This window comes from Budorcas taxicolor, chromosome X, assembly GCF_023091745.1.
Source record: "Budorcas taxicolor isolate Tak-1 chromosome X, Takin1.1, whole genome shotgun sequence".
Lineage (NCBI taxonomy): Eukaryota > Metazoa > Chordata > Mammalia > Artiodactyla > Bovidae > Budorcas > Budorcas taxicolor.
Genome location: NC_068935.1, coordinates 120,777,982 through 120,802,070, shown reverse-complemented (window position 1 = coordinate 120,802,070; position 24,089 = coordinate 120,777,982). Strand labels below are relative to the sequence as shown.

Here is a 24,089-nt window from a genome sequence, read left to right as displayed (position 1 = left end):
GAGAAGTACTGTGAAAGAAAAACATATACAGTATTATGGAACCTTGAAGACAGTAGTGAGTAGTTCTGTAAAAAGGAGACGATGGAAAACTTCAGAGAAGAGCCATCACTTAAATTCGATCTTGAAGGGTGAATTGATGTTTGCTGACGGTAGGAAAGTTGTTTCAGGTAGAGGAAATCGCATGATCATCAGCACAAAGTTGTAAAACACTGACTTTGGCAAGAAATTCTTATTCTCGTAGAGTATAGAGAGGAATGCTAGTGGAAAGTTGGTATTTTGACATTAGAGAGAGAATGGAGCTCAATTGTGAAAAGACTTGCACACGATTCTAAGGAGTCTGCACTTTTTTGGAGGAAATGAGGTGTCCCTGAAAGATTTTAAGTTGAAGAGTGATAAGGTTGGATTATTACTCTGAGAAGTCAACTCCAGCTGCAGTGTGGAGGATGAAGAGACTGGAGACCAGGAGACCAATTAAAAGGCTATGAGTAGATCCACTGTCTTTCCTATATACCTCATAATTCTTGTAGCACACAAAGGAGGTAAGTAACATTGAGATCTATGAAACCTTCCTTTTTTAGGGGCTCTGGAATTAGTCTAACAATTATATGGAACTTGAGTCTCATCCAAACAGTGTAATAACATAGATTATGACCTCAAATGTTTAATTTATATACTTTCAGGGTATTTCATTGTGAAGAAAATGAGTCATTCCCTGAAGATACCAGTTACTGGTGTCCCAAAATCAGATAATCCACACTTGGGAAAAGGTCACAAAGTACATTTCTCGAATACTGTAAAGACAAAGGAAAAACAACAGTAAGTAGCCATCTTTTGCCTTGTATCATCTTCTACAACTGGACAGTTTCCATATGGTGTTTACCCAGCTAACATCCAACACTTCTTGTTTTGTAAATTAGAGGGGGTTTTTGTGTGTTTTGAAATTACTTTTGAATTGAATAATAATTATTATAATTACAGTATTTCATAATTGACAAAGCATGTTAACACACATCTCTTTGATCTTAACACAACCTTGTGATGCAGTCTTGTTACCACATTTTGTAAGTCAGGAAGTAGCAACTGGAATAAGGTAAGCAATTTGCAGAAAGCTAATAGATGGCATCAGCTACTATTCAAGGGTTTGTTTCCATACTTCAGGACTTTTCTGCTCTACATCTTGTAGTCTGCACTTTGCCAGCCAGCAGCGACACTATACAGGAGTACCCCTCTTTGCATGTAACCCTGTGAGGGGTAATGATAGTGTTGTAGGGGGCAATTCTTGGAGAGTGAGGTTCCTACAATCTGCCAGTGCTGGGACATGATCAAAGTAGAATGATGCTCTGACCTCCTGACTGGGATGAGACTGGCTCAAACAAAGATCAGAGAAGGGAATTTCTTTTTCTAGGGCATGGTCATCTGCTCCCAGAAGAATATTGGGCCTCCTGTAACTTCACATATTCTGTATTCTATTTTCTTAGCATTTGAACTAGTTGGACAATGTTTTTAAGAACTAGCTCTAATGGAATCATTTTAGGTCATGGATGTTTTTAGAAAGCACATTTTTTTGATGATAAAGTTTTACCAGGATTTTTTTTTTTAATCTCAAGGGAAATATTCTCAAGTATTTCATATCCTCATTCTGACTAGATTCTACAGATGACCAGTTCTAATTACCGCATCCAAATGTTCCTCATTAAGTCAGACTTAGGGTGGGGGATGAGGAGGTCCAAGAGGAGGAAGCATAAATTCAGAGTTCCCCAAGATTTTAGGAAAATGAAAACTACTTCACAAATCTTAAGCTCTTTTGTTTCCTCTCAGAAATAAAGATGTTTCGGCTCACATGATACAGAAAGCTTGGTTATCTCATCTCGACAAAACTGTGTTTCAACTCCTTAAGCATACAATTTGTGCAGCGGTATGTATTTTGCTTTTTGTTTGCTCTGACAGATATAATTACTTATCAAGGTAAAAAGTGTGTTAAATAAGATAGAATATATAGCCTTTTAAAATCTCTTCTCTTTGAATCTAATCATATTGCAGGGGATTGTGGGATTTCTTCTTTGGTTAACCCTGAATGGATATTTCTGGATTTACTTTTTTAAATTAATTATTTTAATTGGAGGATAATTACTTTATAATATTGTGATGGTTTTTGCCATACATCAACATAAACCAGCCACGGGTATACATGGATTTACTTTTAACCTGAGTAACTATTGTTTCTTTTTTGAAACCAGTGTGATTTTTTAAAATTTCATTCCTTATTTAAAGATGTGAGACAGTGATCTTACAACGCTAAAAATCTCTGAATTAAAAGTGCCTTTACTGTCCACCCAGCAGTTTTACTTCTAGGAATCCATTCTACAATATATATATAATTTCATTGCAGTATTGTTATAACAGCAAAGAAAATAAACCCTATAATGTCCATCAATAGGATACTGGTTAAATAAATGTTGATACTTTCATACTGTTAAGCCTTGCAGCCTTGCATATGATTCTGCAATAGAAGGTAACTAAAATATCTCATTAGTAAACAAGGCAAGTGCAGCACATTATGAATAATATAGTCCTATTTGAATAAAAACAAACCAACAAACAAAAAGATGCACATCCCCCCACTCCCCAAAGAAACAACTCTGGCAACCCTGGCAGAGTATTAAGCCTTCTTTCATATAGTACTTAATATTCTCCTAATAAAATCACCTGTGATTACAGTAGTCTATAATTAGTAATAGTCACATTAAGGGAATTTTAGCAGTTTTGAAAAAAAGATAAACGCTGAGAAATGTGTACACTTTCTCACCATCTGACCTACAGACCCATTTCTGATGTCAGCAAAAGCAGAATACCTCAGAGAAAACCCACTCAGGTAAACCTGTGACACTTCAGGTCCATTGTCTATTGTCTTCACATGTGGAACATGTATTTAATTATTGTAATGCTGGTTTGTCATAATTTTAGATTCTTTTAGTAACAGTAAAAAAGAAAGAAAGTCTTTTTTAACCTGTTAACCTAACACTTCAAGTTACTGCAATACCTTACATTAATAATGCTTTGTCATTTGAAAAGCCCTGTAGTATACATTTTTATGTGATTGTCATAGGCATAAAGGTTGGGCAGGATCATAGGGGGGAGGAAATGGGGGCTTTAGAATTAAACAGATCTAAGTTTGAGTCCTGGTTTCTCTGCTTAGTACTTTTATGCCTTTGAATGGGTTACAGACACGCCCAGAGCCTCAGCATGCTCATCTGTAAAATGGGAATGATGATATTCAAATATTTATGTGTATAAGGTACCTAATGTAGTGTGGTATATAAAAGGTGCTTAAAATCTAGTACCATTTCTATTATTATCCTCATTTTACAGTGATTCACTCAACATCAAATACTTATTTAGTACCTGCTGTCTTCCAGGCACTGTACTAGATACTAGGAATACAACGGTAAAAAAGAAACACATGGCCCCTGCCTTCACGAAGCTTACAATCTAGTAGAAAACACAGACACATTTATAGTTAGTTACAGCACATTGTGAAAAGTGCTGTCTTAGGGAAAGAACAGTGCCTGGGATCTCAAGGAGGGATACATACCCAAACTTGGAGGCCAAAGGGATAAAGTAGTGACTCAAGGTGACACAGATGATAAGTGAGGGAGCCAAGACTAGAACTCAGATCTTTAGAATACCAAGTCTGGTGTACTTTCACTTTACCATGCCTCCTGTGTTGTTTCCAGTAAATTGTGCCTGGGCAGGGTATTGTGTTCCATTGACAGCACCATCATCTATTTCAGGAACATCACGTGACACATGAAATTTTGAAGAAAGTGAGCCCCTTAGAGGCTGAGCTTGTTAAAGATCCTTGCATGAAGTGTAAAGTTAGATTCAGGTAATGTTTTTATGCAGATTCATTTCAAGAAGTACTTAGTATGAAGAAACCTGAGAAATTTATTTTCTTAAGTCCTCATAACTTCTCATGTTATAATTACAAATTAAGTGTCTTGTTCTTATTTACATTTATTATGTGAAGAAGCCAAGGCATGACTCTCTCAGGCCAAAAGTTGCCTTGAGAGTAGCTCTCATCTCTATGATGTGTTCAGTCTGACACATGTATGAGAATAGTTGTGAGCACACATGCCAAAGTGGGGCTCTTTCATCCTTTGTGATCTGCTTCATTGCTAGTTCTTTTCATGCTCTGGTATAGCCTTTAACCTGCATGTAAGAAACTATGTGAATTATCCTAAGTACAAGCGGGAGAAGTAACTGAGTCCCAAGTCTGATACCAAATGACTAATTTTGGTCTTTATTTCAGATTTAGTGGCGAAATATTTCCACCTTTCATCGTATTTAAAATTTTTCTTCACACTGAAGGCCATGGTTATAAGTATTTCAGCGGAAAGAAATTTTTAAAGCCATCAAGTGAGGTGATGTTTCATGATGTAGAGTTTGTGTTAATTTAGCTTCTTAAAATCTCTGTGATATCTGAATTGCATTCAAAGTATACAGACTACATTATTTCACCATTAAACAGCCCAGCAGGCGGGTAGTATTTTTTAAGCATCATGTTTCAAAGTGTCTTTTCTTATTAGCTAAAAAAAGATGTTTGGAATGAAGTACTTGTATAAGGACCTAGAAAATACCCATCAGTTTTCTTTGTACGAAAATTTTGGTTTGTTAATAATGAATTACAGTGAATTATTGGTCAGGAGTTTTATTTATTATATTAATAATGTTTATTATGTTTGTTATGATAATTATATTGTTAAATATTTTTATTTTTAATTATGTAGAACATTTGATGCAATTTTGTTTTAATGGCATTTTATCATTATCTCTTTGACTCTGATAGCCTGTTTAGAAAAAGTGTGCTAGAGTATTGAAAAGGAACTTTTAAAATATTTATCCTTTTTTACATGAGTTCTTATACTTCTTACTTTCATGAATATTCATCACAATTGTGTCTACGCATAGGACTCACCTGATCTTGTTAAAATACAGTTTCTGATTCAGTCAATCTGGGATGAAGCCTGAGATTCTGAATTTCTACCCAGTTCCCAGGTGCTGCAACTGCTGCTGGTCCATGGACCACATTTTTAAAAAAATATTGATTTCTTTGGCTGCACTGGGTCTTAGTTACAGCACTCGGGATCTCGTTGCACCACTGACTCTCCAGTTGTGGCAGGCACTCAGGCTTAGTTGCTCCAAGGCATGTGGGATTTTAGTTCTACCCAGGATCAAACCTGTGTCCCCAGCATTGCAAGGCGGATTCTTAACCACTGGACCACCAGGGAAGTTGCTAGACCATATTTGTAATAGCAAGGATCTACAACAAAAGTTTTATTCTTTTGACCCTTATACATGACTATAATTGATTTTTTTTTAAAAGGGTACATTCTCATATTTAGCCTTTTATAAACCATATATCAAGGGTTATTTTTTTGTAGACTTCTGAAATATTTTACATGAAAGGTATGACCCACCTGAAATTATCAGTACTGGCATGTATTCAGAATAAAAGACCACACACCCTGGCAGTTTCTGACCAGATCCAGCATGTGCAACATTTATTCTCTGCAGAATATTAGAAAAGGAAAAGAGACTGCTTTTCTATGTCTTCTCAGGCAATATCAGAGAAAATTTAGCTTGGCTTCAGAAATGTAGCATAAGGACTAGTGGTTTCATGTGGAATATGGTGTTTCAGCACCATTAATATTTGTTCATTTATATATCAATAGAATGACTTCAATTGCAAAAGTATATATTTATTCTCCATTCCAGAGATAAATTCATATCACATATATCTACAGAATAAGCTTATAGTTGTCCCTATAAAATGTCATCAGTTGTTGCTTTTCTGAGGTTATATAATGGGGCTTTTTTAGGAACTTACATTTTCCCAAGACAGTTCCTAGCAGACCCTGCTATGCCCAGGCTGCTGCAAATGAGAAGCTCAGAGTCCATGACTGGAAAGCACTGTGCATATATTACAAGGCATTAAAAATGCTGTTCAGTTCAGTCGCTCAGTCGTGTCTGACTCTTTGCGACCCCATAAATCCCAGCACGCCAGGCCTCCCTGTCCATCACCAACTCCCGGACTCACGTCCATCGAGTCAGTGATGCCATCCAGCCATCTCATCCTCTGTCATCCCCTTCTCCTCCTGCCCCGAATCCCTCCCAGCATCAGAGTCTTTTCCAGTGAGTCAACTCTTCGCATGAGGTGGCCAGAGTCCTGGAGTTTCAGCTTTAGCATCATTCCTTCCAAAGAAATCCCAGGGCTGATCTCCTTCAGAATGGACTGGTTGGATCTCCTTGCAGTCCAGAGGACTCTCAGGAGTCTTCTCCAACACCACAGTTCAAAAGCATCGATTCTTTGGCGCTCAGCTTTCTTCACAGTCCAACTCTCATATCCATACATGACCACTGGAAAAACCATAGCCTTGACTAGACGGACCTTAGTCGGCAAAGTAATGTCTCTGCTTTTGAATATACTATCTAGGTTGGTCATAACTTTTCTTCCAAGGAGTAAGCATCTTTTAATTTCATGGCTGCAGTCACCATCTGCAGTGATTTTGGAGCCCAAAAAATAAAGTCTGACACTGTTTCCACTGTTTCCCCATCTATTTCCCATGAAGTGATGGGACCGGATGCCATGATCTTAGTTTTCTGAATGCTGAGCTTTAGGCCAACTTTTTCACTCTCCACTTAAAAATGCTGTACAGTAACTTAAATTTATCTTAATTACAAAGTAACTGTTGAAAAAAAGGAAATAGCACAGAGATTTCTTTAAAAAGGAAAATATACCTTTCTTCTTTGTGCTGCAGCTTTCATTCACCTGAGATGATCACTGTTCATTGTTGTATGTCCTTCATTTTTTCCATAAAAATATAAATATATTGCTAAAAATTTTGTTATTTTTTAAATGAGATTATACCATTCAGCTTTTTTCACTTAATATTATAAAGGCTTGTAAATGGTCAGAACAGACCTAACTTGAACAGTTTAGGGTTTCTTTTACCCTTTAGTTCAGCTTCAGAAGAAACTCTGGCACTATTTGGATTCATAGTTAGTAGAAAACCTGTAGAAATGGAAATTTCAGTGACTCTAAGGTCACTGAATTATTTTGCTCTTTGAATGTATAATAGACACTATGTCTTGAGCAAACTGCTGCAACTTTATTAAGTTTATTTCTTAATGTAAAAGAAGTAAGTCAGTTTTAGTCCATTCAGATGTTTAATCTAAGTTCATTTATGAAGGAGGGGAGTTTCACCAATTCTTTTTTGTTGTTCCATCTGTCCTCTCATTCTTATATCCATTTCTAGTTTCATTTCCTTATGATTTTCCAACAGCCTTTCTCATGTATTTACAAACACACTGTCACACGCAAAAGCAAAAACGAGTGAAAGGATATAGAATAGCCTAAACTACTTTAGAGAAGAAAAAACAAAATTAGACAATTTACCCTGCCTGATTTCAAGACTTAAAACACTACAGTAATCCTGACGCTATAATGATGGCAAAAAGACAGACATGTAGATCAATGAAACAGAAAAGATAATTCAAAAATAGACCCACACATATATAATCAGTTGATTTTTATCAAAGGTTTGAAGGCAGTTTAAATGGTGCCAGAACAATTGAATAGTCATGTGTATAAAAAAGATCTAATTTCATTTACCTACTTCAGTGATCTATTTCCAGAGCAATGCTTATCTACACAGGGTTGTCATATAGTAGTCCACCAACTAGAATATTCTAAAGCCTTGCTACTCAAAATGTGGTCTGCAAACAAAGGAAACTATACAAAAACCAAAAACAGTTTTTAAAACTAAATATAAAATAAAGTGTGATCTGCAGACCTGCAGCAATGGCATTCCCTGAAGCTTATTAGAAATGCAGGCTCTCAGGCCCCACCTCACACCCACTGAATCAACAGGTGCATTTTAACAGGATCCCCAGGTGATTCTAGGCACAATATAGTTTGACAAGCACTGTCATAAAGGTGCTCTCCCCCATGACCTAGACACCTCTGGGTAGTTGACAATTCCTTAACATCCAGCAATTGTTAAATTGAAAATCCCTGTTCTTTTTGAGGATTGAATGTTTATGTAAAAGGGAAAAACATCGTTAATAATAGCTGTCCTTATTGAGCACCATCAAGTATGATGTTAAACATTTTAAGCACATTATCATTTAGTTCTCATAAATTCTAGAATGTAGATTCTGTTACTGTCTTCGTGTTTTAAAATATTAAGTAACTTGCCTAAGTTCTCACAACTACAAAGTGAAGGAACTGACATCAAGACCAAGTGAGCCTGACTCCAGAACCGTGTTCTTAACCACTGCTGAGTCAGGAACGTGAACGTGAACATGAAGTCGCTCAGTTGTGTCTGACTCTTTGCGACCCCATGGACTGTAGCCTACCAGGCTCCTCTGTCCATGGGATTTTCCAGGCAATAGTACTGGAGTGGATTGCCATTTCCTTCTCCAGGAACCCTACTAAATAAGTTTCTTATGTGGCCCCCTGATAACTCTGATGAGGTACGTGTCATTCCCATTTTTCCTGTGTGGAAGCTGGAACTTGGAGAGGCTTGTCAGAGCCAGAACTGAGACTTGAACACTTCATATTTCCACCATACTGTGCACATTTCAGGGTTGAAACAACGTTCCACTGTACTGTGCACACTTCAGGGTTGAACAACATTCCACTGTACTGTGCACACTTCAGGGTTGAACAACGTTCCACCATACTGTGAACACTTCAGGGTTGAACAATGTTCCACCGTACTGTGCACACTTCAGGGTTGAAACAATGTTCCACTGTACTGTGCACACTTCAGGGTTGAAACAATCTTAGTAGTGATGATGGTTTTATTAATTCTGAGCTTATATATAATTGAACTTTTCTAAACCAAGATACCCTGTTCCTGAGCATTTATTACTACCTTCATGAGTGAGAATTTCCAGCCAAGGAGGGAAGTGACTTGAGATATGAGAGTAACTTAACAAGCCCAACTGTAAATCTTGGCCAGCAAGTAGCCACAAGGCTGTGGGGTCTTCTGGGCCACAGCTATGCTAGCTACCAGGAGAGGTATCAAATTTAGAGATGCCCCCCCTGACCTGGGCTTCCCTGGTGACTCAGTGGTAAAGAATCTGCCTGCCAATGCAAGAGACTCAAGTTCAATCCCTGGGTCGGGAAGATCCCCTGGAGAAGGAAATGGCAACCCACTGTAGTAGTCTTGCCTGGGAAATCCCTTGGACAAAGAAGCCTGGGCAGGCTACAGTCCATGGGGTTGCAAAGAGTCAACTTAGGGACTAAAAAACAACAAAAACAACAGCCCTCTGACCCTTTGAGTCACCCACTAAGAATGGAACCTGCCTCTAGAATTCTAGTCTTGATTGGCTCCTCTCGTGGAATCCTTGCCTAATTTTACCCCTTTCTTTTCTCCTTTCTTCCTTTTCTCTTCATTCCCATCCCTTCCTACCCAGAAGGACTTTGTGAACCTGGCCATAGATAGCCAGTGTCTGAGAAAGAACATCTTGGCCACTGGAGGGCAAACTTTTTTCAAACCCCTGACACAGCTGGGCAACAAGCCTGCCCTGTGCTGCCAGGTGCTGGTTTTTTGGCTGAGAGACTGGAATGGGCTTGACACACCTGAGCCACACAGCTGAGCTGCCGTACGAATAAGGAAACTGGGGCTTGGAGAGATTGGTGGTGGTGGCTGAGTGGAGTAGAGTAGGGAGGAACTGACAAGACAAACTTTTTCTCTCTTTTTAAATTATGTGTTTACGTATTTGGCTGCACTGGGTCTTAGTTGAGACATGTGGGATCTAGTTCCCTGACCAGGGATCGAACCTGAGCCCCCTGCCTTGGGAGCACAGAATCTTAGCCAGAGAAGTCCCAGAAATACCTTTTCTAAGTAACCTGAACTAAAGTAAAATACATTTATATCTACTAAAGAAATTCTCAAGGCAGAAATTATATGGTTTTCAGACCTGTTCAGTGTATAACTATTGCCTTTACCTTTAGTGTTATTGTGGGGATGAGAATTAGAACCCCATTATGCAAGGAAGCATAATGGAGATACGTGCCACTATACTGCCTTTTCTTTAGATGCATAGTGTTTAAGGAAACTAATGAAAGGGAAAATGAAAATGATCTGCCTAAAGGAAGGTTCCATCACATTTTTAGTAAACTGTTTCTATGCCTTTGATTTAGTGCATTTGGAATCAAACTACAACCATTTGAATATTTTCTTTCATTTTCCCCATGTGTCTGTGTTCTATGCTTTGCAATTTAAATAAAGAAATACATAGGAAATATTCTGGATAACAAAAGTGAGAATGGAAATAAGAAATACATTAAGGCTTCCTGTTATTTTGTGTAAGTAAAAAGAACAGAGATTCTGAGTTTCAATCCTGTCTCTATTCTATAGCCTAATATCAGCATGGAAACAGAGTTCCCACACTTTGACAGTATCACATTCTGAGATACAAAGGAAAAAAGAAACTGATCTGGAATCTAACGATGCTTGAATTTTCATCTATGCCACTCTCCCTTCACATAAGCATAATCTCTGTGGCCAGAAGCATGGATATGTAATATAAATATGTATTAGAAGAGTCAGCACATACTTATGGCGGAGTAGGGAGGAGGGTGGAGAGCGCTGAAGTCTATTCACAGTCTATGTATAGCTCTTAGCACAAGGACAGGTATACATGAAAAGGTATGAAGCAAATATGGCTAGACAGGATTTGAGCCTCCATGTTTTCTGTGATTCTTCTGTCTCTGCACTCTCAGGTCTTGTCAACAAAATGTTGACATTTGGGAGAGGAAAAAACCCTTTGTTTGCTGCTCTTTTGCTACCAAGAAGAGCCTGAAGGAAAGGGAGGTCTGAGCACTCTGAAGCATACATGTTTCCATTTGGGGGTGACGTATTAACTACCACATAAAAGAGAGCTGGCCCCGGTACCTTTCATTGCGGTTCCTAGGGCAACCTGTTTAATAACCAGATAGGCTTTCTCTGCATTGACAGCATGAATGACGTTAGAGGTTTGTTTTGCTTTTTAAAGGAAAATAATGTTTTTTTAAGGGGGAAAAACAGATTGAAAAAAAAAAAAAGACTGGTCCTCTGGGGATTGTAGACTCTGCTACTCCTCTCGCTGCATTTGAAAACTATGTAGATATGGTTATGGAAACAGATTTTAAGTGGTTTAAAAATCTACATAATCTTTTCTTTGTAAATACAGTCTTTTTATTGAACAGCAAGTTACTAGAAGAAAGGAACAATATTTGATGGATTTGTCTCAAAAATACGTAAAATGTGTGCTGATAGTTACTCCTATTAGTATTTTAAAAGTAAATCTTTTCTCTTTATAGGCTGAGGCTGATGCTTACAAAATAATGGGGAGAAAGAAATTTTATCATCAAATTAAGGAAGATGAACGTCTTTTCCAGAAGTTCAAAATAACTGATGACACAGATATTGTCACCCTGAAAGATTACATGCAAGTAAGAAATTTAGATTTGGATAGTTAAAACAAACAACAGAAAAATAAGCCTTGTGACCCTTTCTTTCAGGAAGTAAGAATTATACATTAGTTTATTGTGGTAAAATACACACAATATAAAATGTGCTATTTTATTTTTTTCAGATTTGTTATTATTTTATTTTTATACAAGAAAGGATAATAACAAAAAGGAAATAGTTGCATAATCTCACCAGGCAGATAGCCCAATAGATACTTTTCTAAAAATAGCAACGTCATGTATAGAAGTTACAGCTTCACTTACCACCCTAGACTTTTCTCCAGATGCAAAATGTGCTATTTTGAAGTGTACTATTCAATGGCATTAAGTACAATCATCAGTTCAGTTCAGTTCAGTCACTCAGTCGTGTCCAACTCTTTGCGACCCCATGAACTGCAGCATGCCAGGCCTCCCTGTCCATCACCAACTCCCGGAGTTCACTCAGACTCACGTCCATCGAGTCGGTGATGCCATCCAGCCATCTCATCCTCTGTCATCCCCTTCTCCTCCTGCCCCCCATCCCTCCCAGCATCAGAGTCTTTTCCAATGAGTCAACTCTTCACATGAGGTGGCCATAGTATTGTAGTTTCAGCTTTAGCATCAGTCCTTCCAAAGAACACCCAGGGCTGATCTCCTTCAGAATGGACCGGTTGGATCTCCTAGCAGTCCAAGGGACTCTCAAGAGTCTTCTCCAACACCACAGTTCAAAAGCATCTATTCTTCAGTGCTCAGCTTTCTTCACAGTCCAACTCTCACATCCATACATGACTACTGGAAAAACCATAGCCTTGACTAGACGGACCTTTGTTGGCAAAGTAATGTCTCTGCTTTTCAATATGCTATTTAGGTTGGTCATAACTTTCCTTCCAAGGAGTAAGCGTCTTTGAATTTCATGGCTGCAGTCACCATCTGCAGTGATGTTGGAGCCCAAAAAATAAAGTCTGACACGCTTTCCACTGTTTCCCCATCTATTTCCCATGAAGTGATGGAACCAGATGCCATGATCTTAGTTTTCTGAATGTTGAGCTTTAAGCCAGCTTTTTCACTCTCCTCTTTTACTTTCATCAAGAGGCTTTTTAGCTCCTCTTCACTTTCTGCCATAAGAGTGGTGTCATCTGCATATCTGAGGTTATTGATATTTCTCCCAGCAATCTTGATTCCAGCAAACATCACTACCATCTAGTTTAAGAACTTTTTGTCACCCCAAAGGAAACCTGACATGCATTAAGTGGATTCCCCCATTCCCCCTTCACTCCAGCCCCTACTGACCACTAATCTGCTTTCCATCTCTGTGAATTTGCCTATTCTGAATGTTTCATATTAATGGAATCATATAATATGTGGCTTATTGTGTCTGGGGAGTAATAGCTGAGGAATATGGGGTTTCTTTTGGGAGTGATGGAAATATTTTGGAATTAGGAGTGATATATATCATAAATTTACTACACACTCTGAATTTTATACTTTAAAATGGTAAATTTTATGTGAATTTTTATCTCAACACAAAAAATTGAAAAATAAAAAATAAATGCATGGTGCTAAAAAGAGTACATGATAGAGATTTGACCTAGTAAGGCAGGGATCTATTATTGTTTGGGTGCTTTCTGCTACAAGTAACAGAATATCTGCAACCACAAGAGGCTTAAAAAATGAAGGACATTTATTTTCTCACATTAGAACGTCCCTGGACAGGAGCATCATGGAATAGCTAGTGCCACAACTCCAGGATATCAGGGTTCTTAGCCAGCTTCTCTACAGTCCTTTCAGCTTCCTTCACACAGTGACAAGATGACTAGCACATCCTCACCTATACTCAAAGGCAGGAAGAAGACTCAGCATCTTTTCCTCTTATCTCAAGAAGAAAAATCTTTCCCAGAATCCCCCAGCAGACTTCTTCTCAGATCTTCTTAGTCAGAACTGGATCACATGCTCCCCCTAAACCAATCACTGTAAAGGGAAATGGGATCATTTTCCCATAAATGATGTAGGACAATCACGGTTCATATTGTGAGGCCTTCCTTCCCAGAGCTTATGTCTGTTCTAAACGAAAAAATAAATAAATAAACCAGGGCTCCATAAGCAAAGGAGTTGGGGAATGGTTGATAGGCAGGCAATCAACAATGCGTCACAGCCTCCAAGTGGTGCACCCCAGGCAAGGCTCTGTGGTAGGATGAACTGCAGGGCCTGAAAAAGAGTTTGTGGGCCTGGAGAAGGGAGGGCTCAGAAGGTGTGGAGGGCTGTCAGCCTGGAGGGCTGGCAAAAGATCATCATACAGGGCTTTTGACCATAGTAAGGTGTTTATTTTTTTTCCTTGATCCTGTATGCAGTGAGAAGCTGGTACAGTATCTTAGGAAATGAGGTGATCTAATCTAATACTTGAAGAGATCTATCTGGCTGCAATGTAGATAAGGGATTAGAGGACAGGAAGAACTGTCTCCTTGTTTGGAGGTTCCTGCAGTATTTTAGGAGAGATGGTGGTATCTTGGTTTAGGGAAGTGAAGCTGGAGATGCAGAAGATAATTAGGGAATAAAAGCAGTGGGCCTTGGGAACAGAGAAGTGAGCTAAAAGAAGGTGTCCAACATGGCTCCTAGGTTTCTGGTTTGCATAACTGGTCTGACAGCAGTGCTGAATCAGGGAACTTAAACTAGAAATCTGAATAGTAATAATAGCAAATGCTGATGTAATACTAAGTCCAATTCTCATAAGAACCCTAAGAAGTAGATACTATTATAACCCCCGTTTTATAAGTTCTAAAGAAACAAGGGATCCCAAAATTCTAGCTACTAATAATAATAGTAATAATATATGGCCTTAACTATTCACTCAGAGTTGCTTCCATGTGAAACATGAAATTAATGCAGTGCTTTAGAGATTCCCAGTTGTGTTTTCTTCCTTTTAGAGCCCTAACCTAGAAGATTAGAGAACTGAACCAGGGAAGAAGTAGAGCTTGGAGATGTCAACTATCTTTGTGAATGATGTGGGTCACATCCTTGCAGACTGTGACTATGCCAAGGACTGGTGTCACAGAAAGAAGTTCCCAGATAGACATTGAAAGAGATATGATGATTGCTGGAATTTATTGAGTCCTTTATGGACACAGCCTTGTTTCTAGCTCTTTAAATACATAGTATCTGCTTTAACCTTCAAGTTTGTAAATTTTGTGACCCTTTAAAAGATGAGAAAAATGGAGCTTAATGAGATTTTTTAAAACTTGCCCAAGGTCATATAGTTAATAAGTACAGAGCAAATCATTGACAGGTCTGAGATGTTTACCCATTTTGCCATTCCACTCTCAGGAAATAAAATGTACAGGCAGTCCTCACTTTGCATGGTAGTACAGGGTCATAAAAATGACCATGAAAGCTGAAACCATGCAAACCAAACTTAATCATCAATGGGAAAAATCATGATTGTTCTGTGCCTTTCAAAAACCTTATCAAAACATTAAAAACTCCCTTACTCTATGTTATAATTATATAGGAAAATGAAAAAAGCAAAACATTTATTTAGTACACTGTAATTTAAAACATTAGAAACATTCAGAATTTAAAATGTTTTACTTCTTTGTAAAAAGCTTATCATTTAAAATATACTAAAAACCATTGAAGTATATACTTTAAACCGGTGAATTATAAGAGATGTGACTCTCAAAAAAACCTGTAAAAAAGCTAGTTTATCAAGAGTAATTTAAACAGTGCTTGCCGCTTTATTCTCATATGATTTACAATAAGGAGTGAGCATCTTCTCTATGCCCTGGAAAATTGTCATACTCCTGAGTTTGCATCACCCACTAATATTTTACCCCTTGTACATTTTTTCTCCACCTGGCTTGCAGGGTCTTAGTTCCCTGATGAGGGATCGAAACCGGATTCCTGGTAGTGAGAGCACTGTCTTAACTAGTGGACCACCAGGAATTCCCTATACTTTGTACTTGAAGTGTTTTGAAATATTTCAGGGCTCCTTTAATATGAAGTTTCGTTTTTGCCAACATTACTTCCTCTAAGAAAACTTTACCCTTTCCATCATTGCCATTTTCCCATCTATGGTGATAAGTTCACTTTCACTAAGTCCCTCTTGCAGCCTAGTTGCAGTCTCCTGAATGATGAAAGTATCAACATCTCCATGGTCACCTGTTTCTTTTAGAACTCTGTTTACATTTAATTTGAATTTCACTTCCAGCTTTACCACTTTTTGTTTCTTTGTTGGACTCTTCCCTCTTTTGATTATCTTTATTGGTAAAATGTCACATGGGTTTATCACTGGGAGACAAAGAGACAACACAATTACATACTTTGCTGTCTGTGTGTGAACTAAAAAGCAGATCCACAGTGTCCAATCACTGTCACACTTTGAAAGAAGTGACATGATTTGTCGTCTACCATCACACACACGTATTATTTCTGTAGTAATATATGCTTTGAAGAGCTAGCAACAGCGTTTGTACTTTATGCATTTAATTCAGCTATACTGTGGTAGGTGAAATTTGAACTGTATTGTTGAAGGACTAAGCTTATTTTGCTAAATGGTGGTAATTGGAATTTGTACAAGCCTAAAGGATACAAAGGAAGGACTGCTTGTATGTGTGTGAGTTAGAGAATGCAAGAGAGAGAGGGGGTGTGTGTGTATGTGAGAGAGATACCCTAAATGCCTAACATAGTAGTTTCTCCTGCCCTATTCCTGTCTCTTAAATGAACATTTATAAGGTTGAATTGATTATATATACATTTTAAATTCCTAATTTGATATTTTAAATGTAAAAAAAGAAAAGCGGGATTTCTACAAATACTCCACATGAAAATAGTGAAATTCACCACTTAGCACCAGAGGTGAACTAATTATTTCTCAAAGGTTTGTGCTTTCAATGCAAGCATGTCATGAACAAGCATTGCCAGGTATGTAGATCATACCACTATTTTCAATTTTATCTGAGTTATATTTACCTTAAAGATGTAGTATTTAGGCATTAAATGTTCAGTGAGTGTGGTACTATGTGCACAATACCATGTGACAGGGATCCTGCCTTGCCACAGCAGGGGAGCTAAAACATACACAGGTAGCTAGAACACCGAGTAGTCAGTAATAAGAGCATAGAAGAGTGATCTCAATACAGTCCAGAGATGGAGTCAGGGAATGCTTTTTGGATGAAGTAGCATTTGACTGGATTCTTGGGAAATGTGCCTAAAAGCTTCTGGAGTACCATAGCCAATCATGCTTGGTTGTTTTTCATATAGTATTCCAGTCATCTGGATGAGATCCCTGCATCTTCTGGTGGCAGAAATAACTGTTGGCGAAGATTAAGCCTCGAAAACATTCCCAGGACAATGATAATGTATGACATAGTTGATTATGCTGAGTCTGGAATAATCTCAAAACGTCTAAAAAAAGAAATGAAGTATCTATTACAAAGACCAAAAACAGAAGAGATGCATCAGCACCAGCTACAGATTGTTTCTGAAGTTAGGTAAAAGTGGTACTTCACTGGAGTTACAGTACTAGGGGAATTTCTGGAAATGTTCACATTCTGCCAAATAGCTCAGGAAAGATAATAACAGAGCATGTGAGAAAAAATGGGTTGGAGCAGATTGCTTAAATTTTATGCAACTTTGTAAACACAGCACTAGCAAAAAGAACATTTGGTACCTGGGGAGATAACTTGTACCACCAGACAGACCACCAGAGCAAATATCAAAAATGTAGAGTGAAAATACTGGTGACTCTTTAATTAGAGGAAGTAGTGGGCACTGAGACAGTACAGATGGAAGTGGAGCGCTGGACCAGTGTGGTGACCTTTTAAGTAGAGATAAGAAGCAGTGCAACCTGCCACAAACCAGGAACCACACAAGGCAGAAAGTATGGTGGAGGGCAGTAAGGGTAGATTGTGTGTGTCTGGGGGGCTCTATGGGGAGAGAGCGCTAGGTGCCAGTGTTATTGTTATTTTCATAAATGCAACCAAAAGGGCTCTCATTGCCCATGCTGCACAGAGGAAAACATTTTCCTTTTCTGCTGAAGGTTATAATTCTAGTCTTGCTATTCTGGCTCCCTTTGCAGAGGATAAATTGCATATAAATCGCAGTGACATTATTCCCTTCTTTACCAATAACATGTGAGCCAGTTCACATTATAGAAAAACATGTCGTAGCAAAATAGACTGTATTATGATCTGAAACAACATGGACAGACTATGACTACACCAATTATATTCTTTTTTTCTTTCCATTACCAAATCTCACCTAGCCCATCTTGTTTACAAATTAAGCTTTTTTCTTAAGAAAAAGAAAATAAGATTGAAGAGGACCTGTTGGCAGTCTCTTTTCACACAGCTATATTTGAAATGAAAAATACTGCTTTAGTACATGAAAAGACACTGGTGACCCACTGTCAGGCAAACACATTGGGTTTTTTTCAAGGAGTAGAGATGAGTGGGTGTTGACCCAATAACATGATTTATCCCATTTATTTTATGATCAAGGCTGTACATTTGCCAGACAGATGGCCTAGTGTAGGGCACAGTCTGTCATCATGAAATAGATTTTCTCTAACTTATCCATATAAGCATTGAATAGGGGACTTAACCCTATTACCACCAAGGTCAAATAAATGATGTAATTTTCTCTGCCACCATATATAACTGTAAGCTCCCTGCTATTTAGACTCATGCTACTGATTATCCAAGAATGAGTCACTTAAAAAGCCAAATAAGTAATCATATTCTAAATCAACTGAAGAGGGGAAAGTACTTTCATAAAAACTCCTTTGAATGCAGTCTTAGTTTGGGATCTCCAAGAAGCAAACCCTGAGGTAAGGATTAGAGTATGAGTAGTTTATTTCGGAGGTGATCCCAGGAACCATTGATGAGAGCGGGTGTTGTGCTAAGTCATTTCAAGGGATAGAAAAGTGAAACAGGGAAGGGCCACCAGCCAAAACAGTGTGTGTTAGCGAGCAAGTTATTACTGTGGGTAACAAGCTTAATCCTTCCTGGGAATGACCTAGCCAGTGTAGAACATGCAACTCAAGTTATCCCACTGAGGGAAAGGGAGTTGGGATATTTATACACCAACACCCATCAGTCACTGGTGAAGGGTAACTTAGGAGGGGAGGTATTAATTTTGGGACACTTTCCCTGCACATGGGCTCTTGTTTCCATAAGAAAGCTCTCAGAGTAAATGAAGCCAATGCTGACAGTTGGAAGTTGGGTATATGTGCCCTATGGCCAAGGGAACTAACAGCATGGCACCAACCATGTCTGGTTCCAACACTGATATAAACAACTTGTTTCAGCCATTATGAAATTTAATACTTGTTGGTGTTCATATATAGTATATATTTTTGAAAGAGTCCAATGGCTATTACATGGTGTTTTCCAGGAAAACTGATTTTAAATTGATACCACATTTTGTAATTTTCATTATCATCATCATAAACATCGTCTATACACCTTCATGGGCTTTCCTGGTGGCTCAGCAGTAAAGAATCTGCTTGCAATGCAGGAGACTTGGATTTGATCCCTGGGTCAGGAAGATCCCCTGGAGGGGGGCATGCCAGCCCATTCTAGTACTCTTGCCTGGAGAATCCCATGGACAGAGGAGCCTGGCAGGCTGCTGTCCATAGGATTGTACAGAGTCGGACATGACTGAAGCGACTAAGCGGGAACATCAGCATACACCTTCATAAGTGAGAAAGAACTATGCTGTGTAACTCAAGCAAAAATGATAACTTTGGCCTAAATACTTACATGCAATATTGCTCCAAGCACTGAGCTTTATGATATAGTTGCTAAAGGGTGCTTTAATAAAAGTTGGAACTTGTTTTACATGTAAATTTTATTCTGTGCAATTTTTCTGTCTATACTACAAATGTTTTCTAGGTCCCCTTTATTCTTATCAAGTCTTCAACCTTTATATCGGCCCTACCAACAGCAAAGTCAAATTAGACTTCTGGGTCGTCGATCCAAACAAGCTCTAATGAAAGTTGAAAAAATGAAAAGAGCTTATAAGATGGCTAAAGAAAACAATGCTTCTGTGGGATCTGTAAGTTTAACTTGTACTGAATTCATTGTTTTGGACAATATTCAAACTGTAGATAATTCTACTTCCTTAGGTAGAATTTTCCTAATCTACAAATTCACGAATGAAACATACATTTGGTATATACTTTAGGCTCAGGGCTTCCCTGGTGGCTCAGAGGTTAAAGCATCTGCCTGCAATGCGGGAGACCAGGGTTCGATCCCTGGGTCTGGAAGATTCCCCTGGAGAAGGAAATGGCAACCCACTCCAGTATTCTTGCCTGGAGAATCCCATGGACAGAGGAGCCTGGTGGGCTACAGTCCACGGGGTTGCAAAAAGTCAGACAAGACTGAGAGACTTCACTTTCACTTTAGGCTCAGAGGGTAAAGGGTCTGCCTACAATGTGGGAGACCCAGGTTCAATCCCTGGGTCGGGAAGATACCCTGGAGAAGGAAACGGCAACCTACTCCAGTACTTTTGCCTGGAAAATCCCATGGACTGAGAAGCCTGGTAGGCTACAGTCCATAGGTTCGCAAAGAGTTGGGCATGACTGAGTGACTTCACTTCACTTTAGATGGTATAAAGCTACATTCCTCTTGGTAACACATGTTTTAAAAATTCTTAAATAGCTATTCTGATAAATACCAGCCATTTTGGCTCCACATCAGTATAAGTTGGCAAAAAGCCCAGTTGTTTCTGTATATTGACACTGTTGATTCAGCACATCTCTAATGGTGCGTTTCTCAAAATGGAAGTCATTTCTATCTACACTTATTAAGAGCTATAGTGTGGAAAGTCAGCTTCAGTATACTACATTTCAAGAATATTTTCAATGAACATGTATTCATGTTTCCTTCATAGTTTTCTAAAAATCTGCTATAAATTTTTTTCAGATGAGGTTAAGTATGAACAGTCAAATATGAAAACATAAAACAGTAGAAACCAACTATAAAACACTTTCCATTTTTATTTATAATTCTACCTAGGAACCAAAAATGGACATACCAGGTGCAAAGCAGAAAGAGACAGTTGTCTTCTCCACCCCATCTTTTGACATTGTGAAAGTTAAAGAACTGTCAGATGACGAATTGGAAAAAGAGGAAAAGGAATTATTTGCCTGGTGTCAAGACTTGTTTATTAATAACTCTCCATCATTTTAATGCACAGCTAATTGACAGAAAACCAACTTATTCAACAATCTGCTTGTCTGTCTATAAATGAGTATGTGCATTAAAGGAAAACAAAATATATACAAGTGCTCAGTATGCTCTCTTAAGCAAATGTGTGACAGATTTTAAAGCCCTTTCTGTATTACCATAGGTACAGGTATTTTTTTACTGACAGAATTTTAATAATAATTTCAAATAGGTGCCCTCAAACTAGCTGCAAAAGATTTTCTTCAAGAAATGGTGAGAATTTTATCTCTGGAACTTTAATTCAATTTTTATTTTCCTTCATTAAAAAAAAATATCTGAACAGGACATACTTAGCATAAATATTAGAATTCACAGAATAAAAGGCTGCTCTTGAGTCAGCCTCCAGTGTCTTTTTTTCTTATTAATAGCATGTTGTTTTTACAGAACAGCTTGTGATTGACCCATTCTGAATTATAATAAAAATAATAATGAATTTGTTGCTATAGAAGGCATGACATAGCATACATAATTATTATTGAGCATTGAAAACACCTGGGACAGAATGCTGCATGTGCTTCACTGTTGTACTTTGTTTTTAAGTATAAAGACTATTTTGAGTAATATCTATCAATTTCCTTTTGAATTGATAAATTCTCATTCCTGATATAGTACCAATTAATGAATTCTTGTGGTGGTCCAAGCTGTTAGATTATATCAAACCTTACCTAAGGCTATGAAATTAAACAAAGTGCATTATTTACTGTACTTAAAAAATATAATTTTTGATTTTGCTTAATATTTAAAATGTGAAGGTTGATCCCTGATTTAACTCAGGCAAAGCAGCCTATAAATGGATCTCACTCTCTATTAAAACATTCTCTTAAATGATAAAGAATATTGGAGTAAATGTATATAATTCCCACTAGAATATATTTAACATGTGTGTACACTTCAATATTAATATATCCTCATTCGATTTCTAAAAATAGGATGGATAATCTTGTTTTCAGAGCTTGTACTGGACACTGGTTGAATAGAAGACATAATTTGTCCTCATGAGTCACACATATTCCCATTCATTAAGTTGGGAAGCAGTCTCTCATCTAATCAAATGCATATCAGATCCAGTCCACTCACAGTATGTGCAATAGCAAAACCAGCAACATTTCAGATAACAAGATGAAGGAAAAAGTCAAAGGACAGATTCTTTATGTTTAACGGCACCCATTTCTCATATTTTATTAGCTGTGATATGACTTTGTCCCATCATAATGCCTAGCTACAAGGGAGGCTATGTGGAGCAGTTATGTACCCACCTAAGATTCTACTGTTATAAAAGAAAGGGATAATGGATATTAAGGCATAACTAGCATCAGCTGCCAGACTGAGAGTGTCTTCTATCGATTCTTTTAACTTACATTAAACAATGTAATCAGGCTTCCCTGGTGGCTCAGATGGTAAAGCATCTGCCTGCAATGCAGGAGACCTGGGTTCTATCCCTGCATTGGGAAGATCCACTGGAGAAGGGAATGGCAACCCACTCCAGTATTCTTGCCTGCAGAATTCCGTGTACAGAGAAGAGCCTGGCTGGCTACAGTGCATGGGGTTGCGAAGATTCGGACATGACTGAGCGACTAACACACAATGTAATCACATCACAAAAAATTATTTTAAAAGTAGAATTACAGGGCTTCCCTGGTGGCTTAGTGGGAGAGAATCTGCCTGCCAATGCAGGGGACACAAGTTCAATCCCTGGTCCAGGAAGATTCCACATGCCACGGAGCAACTAAGCCCTTATGCCCTAACTACCGAGGCTATACTCTAGAGCCCAGAAGCCTCAACTACTAAGCCGACATTCTCTAGAGCCTGTGCTCGGTAACAGGACAAGGCACCACAATGAGAAACACGTGCACCATAACTGGAGAATAGGCACCACTCACAGGAACCAGAGAAAGCCCAGGCAGCAAGAGACCCAACACAGCCATAAATAAATAAAATTATTTTTAAGAAGTAGAATTATATATAATCTCATCTCTATAATATAGTGACTGTTTTCATTTACTCATACCTTCCTGATCTGTCTAAATACACACATATTTTCACATAGTTGCAATCATGAGTAACTAGTGAAAATTTAGAACCTATTTTAAATGTGGTCTATTTTAAAATAAATTAGGAGTTTGGGATTAACATATACACACTACTATATATAAAATATTTAACTAACAAGGACCTACTGTATAACACAAGGAACTATATTCAATATCTTGTAACAACCTATAGTGGATAATGTGCAAGTCAGTCGTGTCCGACCCCTTGCCACCTCATGGACTGTAGCCTGCCAGACAACTCCATCCATGGGATTTTCCAGGCAAGAATACTGGGGTGGGTTGCCATTTCCTTCTCCACAATAGATAACTAAATCACTTTATTGTACACCTGAAACTAACACAAAAAATAAAAGATAAAAAAAATTTGGAAATTCCCTGGTAGTCCAGTGGTTAGGACTCAGCACTTTCACTGCCACAGGCCTGGGTTCAATACCTGATTGGGGAACTAAAATCTCACAAGTTGCACAGCCAATAATAAAAATAATAAATTTTAAAGTAGCATTACATATAATCTCATCACTATAACAACTGTTTTCACTTGCTCATATCGTTCCAATCTGTCCAAATGCACACATTTTCACATGGTTGTAATCATAAACAACATACAGATTCTAAAATATTCACTTAATATTATATCTTAAGCATGGTCTATTTTCTTTAAATGATTTTTAATGGCCCATGATACCCCATTGGATTGATAAGGCATAATTTACTTCAGTTCAGTTCAGTTGCTCAATCGTGTCCGACTCTTTGCGACCCCACGAATCACAGCACACCAGGCCTCCCTGTCCATCACCAACTCCCGGAGTTCACTGAGACTCAAGTCCATCGAGTCAGTGACGCCATCCAGCCATCTCATCCTCTGTCGTCCCCTTCTCCTGCCCCTAATCCCTCCCAGCAACAGAGTCTTCTCCAATGAGTCAACTCTTCGCATGAGGTGGCCAAAGTACTGGAGTTTCAGCTTCAGCATCATTCCCTCCAAAGAAATCCCAGGGCTGATCTCCTTCAGAATGGACTGGTTTGATCTCCTTGCAGTCCAAGGGACTCTCAAGAGTCTTCTCCAACACCACAGTTCAAATGCATCCATTCTTCGGCGCTCAGCTTTCTTCACAGTCCAACTCTCACATCCATACATGACTACTGGAAAAACCATAGCCTTGACTAGATGGACCTTTGTTGGCAAAGTAATGTCTCTGCTTTTCAATATGCTATCTAGGTTGATCATAACTTTTCTTCCAAGGAGTAAGCGTCTTTTAATTTCATGGCTGCAATAACCATCTGTAGTGATTTTGGAGCCCAAAAAAATGAAGTCTG

At 38.3% G+C, this 24,089-nt stretch overlaps 1 protein-coding gene across 1 annotated transcript; it reads left to right on the top strand.

Moving 5' to 3' along the window:
- Positions 1–726: 726 nt before the first annotated feature.
- CXHXorf58 (chromosome X CXorf58 homolog) lies at positions 727–20,688 on the top strand. The gene is made up of 8 exons (XM_052663735.1): positions 727–816; positions 1,819–1,915; positions 3,792–3,886; positions 4,310–4,421; positions 11,375–11,506; positions 16,757–16,986; positions 19,390–19,552; positions 20,515–20,688. The coding sequence occupies exons 2-8, from the start codon at positions 1,841–1,843 to the stop codon at positions 20,686–20,688; spliced, it is 981 nt and encodes a 326-aa protein (XP_052519695.1). The 5' UTR covers positions 727–816; positions 1,819–1,840.
- The last annotated feature ends 3,401 nt before the right edge of the window (positions 20,689–24,089 follow it).